A 10,133-nucleotide genomic window follows, 5' to 3' on the forward strand; every position below is an offset into this window, starting at 1 on the left:
CTGTCCATGCCTTAGCCTGACAATAGGGTAAATGTTATCTGTTTCAGGACAATAAATGGGAACAAGGACTGCTAGGTCTGTGGGAGGTTGGGGTGTCCTTGCTATTCAGACAGAGTTGTTTTCTTCATGGAGTGTTACACTTTTCATCACAGGCTAGTCCCGGGTCTGTGAGAGGTTTTCACCAGCCCCAGAGGGATTCGTGGAGGCTTTCCATAGTGAACTGGGGATGGGGTCCCCTTGGTCACTGGAGTTGATATGGCCATGGTTGCATGGTATGTCTTCAAGGAATCAGTGGTGACGAATAGTTTTAAACACAAGTTCACAATATGTGGGTGTTCATGTAGTAATGATGGGGTCTGCCTTCCCTGGGGGTGACTCTTTGTGTTCAAGAAGTAACTGAACTATCCAAGAGGGTCCACACTTCTATGTGGAAGTCACATGGACCTCTAAGAGGTTGTAATATCTGTGGACAGGTTTTCACCAGCCACCAGAGGTCACACTGCCCAGGGGATATTTTCACCAGGGACTCTCATCCTCTGTGTGTGGTGGTTCAGACACTCCCATGAGGCATGCCCAATATCCATGACTGTATTTCACAGAAGCAGTGGGATTGGGATTGAGTCACCCAACTGGGTCAGGGTGGGATTATGCCATCAATAAGCAGTCTCCCACTGTCAATGCTGTGTGTTCAGTGTGCACGGCTGGAGTGTAAGGTGAGGGGTGCTTACACTATCCATGGAATATATAGTTCACTCTACTAATAATTATAACCAGTATTTATTGCATACTTACTTCATGTCCTGATTTCTCACAACAACCTGGTCCAGTAGGCTCTGTTAATATCCCCATTTTACAGATGAGAAAGTTAAGGCTCAAAGAGGTACACTGGCTCTGTCATAGACAGGAAGTACAGAGTTAGGGTTGCAACCCAGGTGTCTGATTTGCTGGTGGGAGGGCAGGGATCAGTAAGGCTCTTATCTTTGAAATTTAGCATATTTATTTAAGGGGGGGGTGCTGAGCAGGAAAGGTGGTACTAAAGCCTAGTGGTTAAGGGTGGTGGTTTCCAATTGGATAGATCTGAATTTGAATCCCAGCTCCAACACTTCCTGATTGTAGGACTTTAGCAGACTGACTTCCACTCTGAGCCTCATTTTCTTAATTTGTGAATGGTTATAACAATAATAATTCCCCTCTTTGGACTTTTGTAAGGATTAAATGAGATGATGCCTCAGACAGTGTTTGGCCAACATCATGAGCCCAGGAATTTGAGAGCTGCTATAAAAACAATGATGATGGCCCTGGCTGGTGTGGCTCAGAGGATTGAGCTCCAGCCTACAAAGTAAGGGGTTGCTGGTTCGATTCCCTGTCAGGGCACATGCTTGGGTTACTGGCCAGGTCCCCAGCAGGGGGTGGGAGAGGCACAACAGATTGATATTTCCCTCCCTCTATTTATCCCTCCCTTCTCCTCTCTCTCTGAAAATAAATAAAAAGTGATGATGATGATTGCTGGACCACACACCTCCCAGAGGGTTACAATATCCTTGGGGGAGCTGCACTGGCCTTAGGCGCGGTTACATAATTAATTCCCCAGGGGCTCGAACTTCCCTGGAGTCCTTGGTCTCTCCAAGGAAGAGGCCTGAGACTTTTGAGGCACCCATGAGGGACTGCTGTAACACAGCTAGGAACCCAGCAACAGAGGTTAGACTTGAAGCCCTAAGAACCCAGAGCAGACCCTGCAGGCCTTCCCTCACTGTAGCCTGTCTCTCCCTGCCCATCTTCTGGATTTCAGCCTCTCTGAGCAACCCTGTCCCCCATATTCCCGTCTTCTGGTACCTCAGAGTCTTTTTTAGACTCTGCCTCCAGGCTTGGCCTATGAGTATTGCTTCTATGTGTCCTCTACCCTGTTGCCAGCTCCGGCTAGCCATCTGATCATCTCTGATTTCCTGCTTCCCTAAGCCTCAGGCTCCATGCATTGCTGCCGGCTGCGGAGAACAGAGACTTAACACGTCCCTACGCGCTGGCCTTCATCCTTAAGCCCTGCCTTCCTCTCTCTTGGCGACCCCCCAGTGCCCCTTGGGAGCACATTTGTTCCTACTTGGTTCGCCCCCTCGCATCCTGGTCCCACCCCCGGAACCCCCGGCCCTGAGGGTGGAGGTGGGGTACCTCCGGTGTCAGCCGTGTCCCCAGGACAGCTGCAGCTTGGGGATGGAGGAGGGAGCTCCCGAATGCATTCTCTTCGGTCACTTCCTCCCCAGCTGGGGTTGGGGCTATCTGGAAGGCCAAGACCCCATCCCCGGAGGAGCGGAGGGAATAGCCGCCTCCCCATTTCCGATGCTGGGAAATGCTTCCTACCAATCCCACCCCACCTCTGGAAGCTGCCCCCATTCAGACTCAGGGTTGGGGGGGTGGGCAGGGTAAAGCCAGACTGGGAAATGTGGTCTTGATCATCCTCCGAGGTCCCGGTCGTCCCCATCCCCCTAGCAAAAAAGATTCTGCCTGTTCCCGAAAGGTCTCTGCCTCCTCCCTACAAGAGTTGTTGACCCCTTTCCTGAGAAGGTACCACCTTTCCTCTTACTGGCTCCCAAAAGAAAATCTGGATCCCGCAGTGGGCAGGAGAGGAGGAGGGGCAGCAGGTCGCGAGTGTCGAGGACTTAAGTTATCTGCAGACTTGGAGTCTCCAAGAAGGGTTATGACCCCCGGGACCCCATCCCACCACCACCCCCTCCTTCCTTCCTTCCTCCCCTGTCGCGCGGCCCCTTTAAGCCCAGAGCCGGCCAGTCCTCAGTGGCTGCGCGCCCGCGAGAGAGTGTGTGAGTGCGCTGGGAGGGGGCGGGAGCAGTGTCTCCATGGCGACGCGGCGGTGACGTCGCCGGTCGGGGGGCGTGGGCGTCCCGGCCCCGGAGTGCGATATTAACCCGGGAGGCGGCGGCGGGGAGGGGAGAGGCTCTGAGAGGCGAGGCCGGGTGAAACGGCGAGGGCGGCCCGACCGACGTGGGACAGGACGGGACGGGGCAGCGCGGGCGCCGGGAGCTGCGGCCCGGAGTCGGGGCGCCTCGCCCCGGGTCCCCCAGCATGAAGACCCCGGCGGACACAGGTGGGGGCGGGGGCAGCACGTGTGGGGGAGACTTGTTGCCCTGGGAAACCAGGCGGAGAAACTTTGGGGGGGGGGGCTGAAGGGTTCCGGACGAACCCGAGTGATCCCTAGTTCTGGGGGACCCCCAAGCACGCGAGACCTGTTGCATCTCAAGGCGTGAGCGGGGGGCTGTTGCATGGGACCCCCCAATTTCTGGCTCCGGGCGGAGTGGTTTACGTACTGCGAGTCCTGGTCCTCTCCGTGTCTGGACCCCGAAAGCTGGGCTTCCCCACTCCCGGGATAACCGAGGTGGCGGGGTCCCTCCCCGCTGCTCTGTCACGTTGCACTCTGGGGGCCGGGACGTGTGCTGGGCGTGGGGGGGGGGATGTCCACGGGGCCCGCTATCCCTGGTTCCGTGCTGCGCGGTCCGGCCCGTGACCTTCACCGCAGTGCGTGCCCTGCACCGGCTTAGAGTGGGACAAGGATGGCCTTAGGAGGAGGGCGTGAGTGAGGATCCCGTACTCGGGGTTCGGGCTACGTTGCCCTTCCCCCGTCCGTCTCCGCCGGCTCCTCGCTCCCCCGCCCGCGCGGAGTCGCAAAGTTCCAAAGCGCAGCCCGAACGTTCGAAAAAGGAACTTTTTGTTTCCGACCTTAGAACGCGCGGCTTTAAGGTGGTTCAGGAGAGACCTGGGTACCCTCTTCCCGCCGCGAGGGGGGCTGGGGGTTGAGCGGAGTAGGGAAGGTGGTGTGGACACGGAGGCTCCCCCCTTACCCCCTCCCTCACCCAGCTCTTCTCTTTCAACCGGCCGTCTTATCCCTCCGCCCCCCTCATCCCCGCCAACTTGCTCCTCCTTAAGGGGCCAAGGTTCCCCTCCCCCGCTCGGTTGGCGGGCGGGGGGCAGCGGGATTAACCCCCCTCCCACTCGGACTTTCCCCCCTCCCCTCCCCCGCGGCCCCCGGGCTAGAGCGGGCTGGACTTTGCGCCTGGGCGTGCTGGGGGGAGGGGTCCCAGCCGCCCCCCGCCCGTCTACCCCGTCGGAATCCGGCCCCGGGCGGGGACGGGGGAGGGGGAAGGGGGCCGGGCGCCGCTGTTCAAACTTGTTTCCTTCCCCCGGCGGCGGCGGCTCTGCTCCTGTGTGCGGGTGTGTGCCCCGACCGGCCCACCCACCCCGCCCCCCCCCCCGCAGGGCGGGTGGGGGCGGCTCTTAAAGGGCTCGGAGTCGGGCTGTGGCGCTCAGGGATGGCCCTTAGGGATCCGGACCGAGGAGGGGGGCTGGGGCAGGGGTGCGGAGTGCTGTAAGGGTCAGTCACGTGCAAACCACATCTCTCCGCTCTCACGGGCTCCAGGGCCGCTGGGCTTTGGGGGGCAGCAGGAGACTCCCCTTGTTCCAGGAGTGGGCCCAGGCCCACAGACAACCCCACCTCATTTTCCCTCCCTGCTTCGGGCCTTCCTCTGGTGGGACCGGCTGGGCTGCTCCCCCAACCCTGTCTTGGGGCCGAGCCGGGTGTGGGTTCTCCAGCTGGGGGAAGGGGCGGGGGGCCTGGCATGGGGGCCTGGCATGGCCTCCTGGTCGTCTGTCGGTGCGTCGGTTCCTCTGCCTCCTGGTCGGCGACTGTTAGCCCCTCCATCCGATTCTCTATCCCGGCCCCTCTCTCCTGCCGCGGCTGTTTCCCACTTCCTGTTTTCTTCCCGGCTCTGGCGCCACTGAGGGCTGCCTGGAGTGGGGGAGGTGGTGGGGCCCCCCCCAGGAGGCCAGCATGCTCTTCCTCTACCACTACCCCTCCCTTCCGATCCCCCTAGTCCCTTAAAAAAAAAGTTTGGACAGTCAAGTGAACTTGTGGTGGGGGAGTGTCCGGGAGTTCACTTCCCCCGGTTTCCAGTTTGTCAGGGAGAATCTCTACTCCGCCTCTGTGGGACCCAGGTGTGCCTTCTGGGACCCCGCCATAACAGCCCTTCCTGTCTGTCTGCTGCTGCTTCTCCACCCTGTCTCACAAGGTCCTGAACCCCTCTCAGTGTCAGCTGCTCTCTCCCTGCCGCTACTGTCCCCCCATGCTCCAGAGGTCCTGCACTCCTAAGCTTTCTTGGTACAGGCCTGGTGGTTCTCTGATTTAAGCACGTGGACTCAGACACAGCACACAGTCACACACGCTCCCTACTCCCCTTGCCCGTGCCTGGCTCCTGGCTCCAAGGCCTGGGGAACAGAGCCCCATTGAAAACACCCTGACGTCACCCTCCCTTCTTCCTTCTCCCCCCAAAGCTGGGAACAGGCCCTCATGTATGCCATGTCCTATGAGGAAAGCTGGTATAGGGGTGGGCCTGGCAGTGGGGTGGGTCTCTGCCAGGAGTGCGAACCAGGGTCCTGGCCCTTGAACAGGGTTGTGGGGGGGGGGTGTTTCCCAAGGGGGCTTGGGACAGCCCCTTGTATGCAGCTTGAGGCCTTTCCAGAGTCCCCCACCTCCTTTCCGAGTTCCTTTGTGTTGCATATAGTCTCTCTCACTCCTTCTCTTCTGCAAAGTTTATTTTTAGCCTCCTGCTCCCCCGCTCCCAGGACTGTCGCTGCACACACGTTGCCTGGTTACCGGGACAAGGAGGCTGGGGTGGGTGGGTTGGAAAGGGTGGCTTTAATTTGGGGGGCAGGGTGGAAGTCAGCACACCCCTCCAACCCCAGACTGATGTCTCAGGGACTTTGCCCCCCCCCCGCCCTGGGTTCGAAAGCCAGATTGGGGTTTAGTTTAGGTGGGAGGAACATGGAGCTTGGCGCCCTGGTGGAGCCAGGAGCTTTTTGGAGTAGGTTGGAGGGTCCATGGAGCTAGTGATTTGGTCACTTGTGTTCCCAAGGGTTTCTGGGGCCTGGGTTCTCTAGCAGGGTGAGTATAATGGAGTGAATACCTGGATTCCTGAGAGAAGGATGGGGCTATGGATGCTAGGGGTCCAGGGAACCGTTTTCAGGGGCTGTCACTTCTGAATGGAGCAGTGTCTGTTGGTGTCTGCTGTTGGTTATATCCCTGGAGCCCTGAGGGGCTGGTTTGAGGCTGGGATTTCTGAATGGGGCGAGGACTCTGAGGAGAATGCTGGTGAAGAGAGGGGGAGCTGTATCCCTGTGGGGGAGAGTCAGCTCTGGATTTAGAGAGGTGATCCCTGTGGGAGCAGGAACTGCTGATCCCCTGTGTCCCCAGGAGGAGTCCCCTGTTGGATTCCAGACTAGGGTGGAGTCTTAGCATTGCCCCAGGCTTGGTTGGTACCTGCCTGAGCTGGGGCTTGAGCCAGGGCTAGTCTGGAGAGAGGCTGACCCACACAGCCTGACTAGGGCTTGGGACCCCGCCCACTCTTGGCTGTCTACCTTGGCCTTCTCCCTCTAGTGGCACCAAGGCCCCTGTCCTGCCTCCCCCCACCCCTTTCCTTTCTTTCCCTTCCCTCCTCCCACCCTCCATTACCGGCTGCCTAGTGCTGAATTATTGATGGTCCTTGATTACCCGGGGGTTTGGGAAATGACAACAACCGCAGCCCCCCATCTCCTCCCCCCCAAGGCTGCCCACCCCCTCCAGGGACCTGCCAGCCCACCACCAACCTCTATCCAAGGTTAATGCTGGGGGTGGGGTGGGCAGGTGGGCAGGGAAGAAGCTGAAGATGAGAAGGCAGAAGAGGAGAAAGGCTTGAGCAGTGCTTGTTCAAGATTGAGGCTTGGGTTGGGGCCTGTTAGCCAGGTTGGGCCCATGTGCCCAGGTCTGGGGAGGGCAGTACAGCACAGAGGGTCCGGGCTTGGGGGGCCTGTCTCAGACAGTCTGGGTTTCACTCTCCAGGGAAGACAGAAGCTTCTGTGTGTGTAAGCGCTGACCTCATCGTCAACCAGCCACCCCACCCCTCCTGGTCCTTTTAAGAAAAAAAAAAAATCCTCTCGGGTCCTGGGGTGGGAGTAAGGGCTCTGGTTGGTCTTGGGAGGGAGACAGTATATGTTTCTAGGAGGGGACCAGAGGAACTTGCAGAAGGGGGGGGGCAGTATGACTGGCCCTGAATGGCAGTGAGAGGGATCTGGGGGGCTATTGCCCCAACCAGTCTGGCCACGTGTGCCCCTTCCTGCCCCTCCCCCACTGGCAGCCCTGCCCGTCGGCCTGGCTTGGTGCCTGGCCCCCTGGCACTGGCCCCGGGACCCGCCGCCGTCGGTTTCCTGTTTCTCCCGGTGTCGCTGGAGCAGGCTCCAGCTTCCCCCCTACCCGCCCCGCCCCCCCCCCCCCCCATCTAGACCCCTCACACACAGACACACACACTGTCTCCCTTGCCTACACAGGTCTTGACTTGGCTTAAGGCAGATGGATTTCCCCACATTGAAGGTGGGATAGGAGGTGGACCCTGGGAGGGGACCCAGAGCCCTGGACTTGGCGCTCTCACCCAGGGCCGCTTCCCTGCCTCCTGTCCCCAGGGTTTGCCTTCCCGGATTGGGCCTACAAGCCCGAGTCGTCCCCTGGCTCGAGGCAGATCCAGCTGTGGCACTTCATCCTGGAGCTGCTGCGGAAGGAGGAGTACCAGGGTGTCATCGCCTGGCAGGGGGACTACGGGGAATTTGTCATCAAGGATCCCGACGAGGTGGCCCGGCTCTGGGGTGTCCGCAAGTGCAAGCCCCAGATGAATTATGACAAGCTAAGCCGGGCCCTGCGGTGAGGAGGACGGAGCCCCTGGGCACATGTGGACAGCTCCCTGCCAGTTGGGGAGCCCCTGACCCGTGGGAATAAGCTTTGGGCTTGACTCCTGGCTCTTCCAAATCATACCTGTTTGACCTTGGGCAAGTCCTAAACCTTCTCTAAACCTGTTTGTTACACAGAGGTGTCCTGCGGAGAGAATGCAGTCTTGGGTGTGGCTTCTAGTCTGGCCCCAGATCTAAAGGGAGTTGGGTACTTGATTTCTCTTTCGTGGCCCAGGTTTCTCAGTCTCCCTTCATGAGCAGCACCTAAGGCATGTCATGATATGGGGGTCCAGACTTGGGTCCTCTGTGACTGACCACCCAATGGTGTCTCTACACCCACAGCTATTACTACAACAAACGCATTCTGCACAAGACCAAGGGGAAGCGGTTCACCTACAAGTTCAACTTCAACAAACTGGTGCTGGTTAATTACCCCTTCATTGATGTGGGGCTGGCTGGTGAGTACCAGACCTGGCAGGCATGGCCTCTGAAGGAGGGGAGGGGTTGGTCTGTATGTCCAGGCTAGGCCAGTGGCCTTGACACCATGTCTCCTCTCTCTTATCAGGGGGTACAGTGCCCCAGAGTGCCCCTCCAGTGCCATCGGGTGGCAGCCACTTCCGCTTCCCTCCCTCAACACCCTCTGAGGTGCTGTCCCCCACTGAGGACCCCCGCTCACCGTCGGCCTGCCCTTCGTCCTCATCCTCCCTCTTCTCGGCTGTGGTGGCCCGACGCCTGGGCCGTGGCTCAGTCAGTGACTGTAGCGATGGCACTTCAGAATTGGAGGAGCCACTGGGAGAGGACCCCCGCACCCGACCTCCAGGCCCTCCGGAGCTGGGTGCCTTCCGTGGGCCCCCACTGGCCCGCCTGCCCCATGACCCAGGTGTCTTCCGTGTCTACCCCCGGCCCCGGGGTGGCCCTGAGCCCCTAAGCCCCTTTCCTGTCTCGCCTTTGGCCGGGCCTGGTTCTCTGCTACCGCCTCAGCTCTCACCGGCCCTGCCCATGACGCCCACCCACCTGGCCTACACGCCCTCACCTACGCTGAGCCCTATGTATCCCAGTGGTGGCGGGGGCCCCAGTGGCTCAGGGGGAGGCTCCCACTTCTCCTTCAGCCCTGAGGACATGAAACGGTACCTACAGGCCCACACCCAAAGCGTCTACAACTACCACCTCAGTCCCCGCGCCTTCCTGCACTACCCTGGGCTGGTGGTGCCCCAGCCCCAGCGCCCTGACAAGTGCCCGCTGCCGCCCATGGCACCTGAGACCCCACCGGTCCCCTCCTCGGCCTCGTCCTCCTCTTCTTCCCCATTCAAGTTTAAGCTCCAGCCACCCCCTCTGGGACGTCGGCAGCGGGCAGCTGGGGAAAAGGCTCCAGCAGGCGCTGACACGAGCAGCAGCATTGGCAGTGCTGGCAGCACAGGTGGGCTGGCTGAGGGGGCAGGGGCACTGGCCCCACCACCTCCACCACCACAGATCAAGGTGGAGCCAATCTCAGAAGGCGAGTCAGAGGAGGTGGAGGTGACTGACATCAGCGATGAGGATGAGGAAGACGGGGAGGTGTTCAAGACACCTCGTGCTCCTCCTGCACCTCCCAAGCCTGAGCCCGGCGAGACACCTGGGCCTGCGCAATGCATGCCTCTCAAGCTGCGCTTTAAACGGCGCTGGAGTGAAGACTGTCGCCTGGAGGGTGGTGGTGGGGCCCCCACTGGGGGCCTTGAGGATGAGGGTGAGGACAAGAAGGTGCGTGGGGAGGGACCCGGGGAGGCTGGGGGTCCCCTCACCCCAAGGAGGGTGAGCTCTGACCTCCAGCATGCCACAGCCCAGCTCTCTCTGGAGCATCGAGATTCCTGAGGGCTATGGGCAGGGGACCCCGTTCCCCCACTCCCAGTGCTTCTTTTGCTGCCTTAACTCCCCAGTGTCCTGGAGGTGAGGGCAGCTCTAGTCCCTTCCTTGCCTCCTCCCTTTCCTTTCCTTGTATTTTGTATAAACTTAATTTCTTTTTAATTGTGAGGGTGGGTGGGTACCCAGGGCTGGGGGCTGTCCCATCTCTGTGGGTTTCTAAGCTCCAGGCAAAGTGGTGGTTGTGGGGAGGGAACGGGGGCCAGCTCCATTCTGGGGAATTTATATATCAATTGAGGTTCTGGCCTCGATGCCCAGGAACTTTTTTATTACAATCACTTAGGAAGTAAAGCCTTGTCTCCTTCCCTGTTCTGTGCCTCCTGTACGCCTCCCTGTCCACCTCCAGCCATTCTCAGCCCAAATCCAGCCTTCCCTGCCCCTCCAGGGGCCATGAGTGCCTGGGTTTCTAACCTCATAGGGTTACGATGGGAGGGATGGACATTTATGATGAACCAAAAATTCCATGTGTATGGGGGGGTGGGGGG

At 59.7% G+C, this 10,133-nt stretch overlaps 1 protein-coding gene across 3 annotated transcripts; it reads left to right on the forward strand.

The window, feature by feature from the left end:
- Positions 1-2,922: 2,922 nt before the first annotated feature.
- ERF (ETS2 repressor factor) lies at positions 2,923-9,745 on the forward strand. 3 transcript variants are annotated; one of them, XM_045838291.1, is made up of 5 exons: positions 2,930-3,094; positions 7,360-7,402; positions 7,492-7,655; positions 8,095-8,210; positions 8,318-9,745. In XM_045838291.1, the coding sequence occupies exons 2-5, from the start codon at positions 7,382-7,384 to the stop codon at positions 9,598-9,600; spliced, it is 1,584 nt and encodes a 527-aa protein (XP_045694247.1). In that variant the 5' UTR covers positions 2,930-3,094; positions 7,360-7,381; the 3' UTR covers positions 9,601-9,745. The 3 variants fall into 3 exon arrangements, with proteins under 3 accessions (XP_045694246.1, XP_045694247.1, XP_045694248.1); XM_045838290.1 differs by lacking the exon at positions 7,360-7,402 and having other exon boundaries at positions 2,923-3,094; positions 7,492-7,726; XM_045838292.1 differs by lacking the exon at positions 2,930-3,094 and having other exon boundaries at positions 7,492-7,726.
- The last annotated feature ends 388 nt before the right edge of the window (positions 9,746-10,133 follow it).

The sequence above is a fragment of the Phyllostomus hastatus genome, unplaced genomic scaffold, assembly GCF_019186645.2.
Source record: "Phyllostomus hastatus isolate PE091 unplaced genomic scaffold, TTU_PhHast_1.1 phas_contig_277, whole genome shotgun sequence".
NCBI lineage: Eukaryota > Metazoa > Chordata > Mammalia > Chiroptera > Phyllostomidae > Phyllostomus > Phyllostomus hastatus.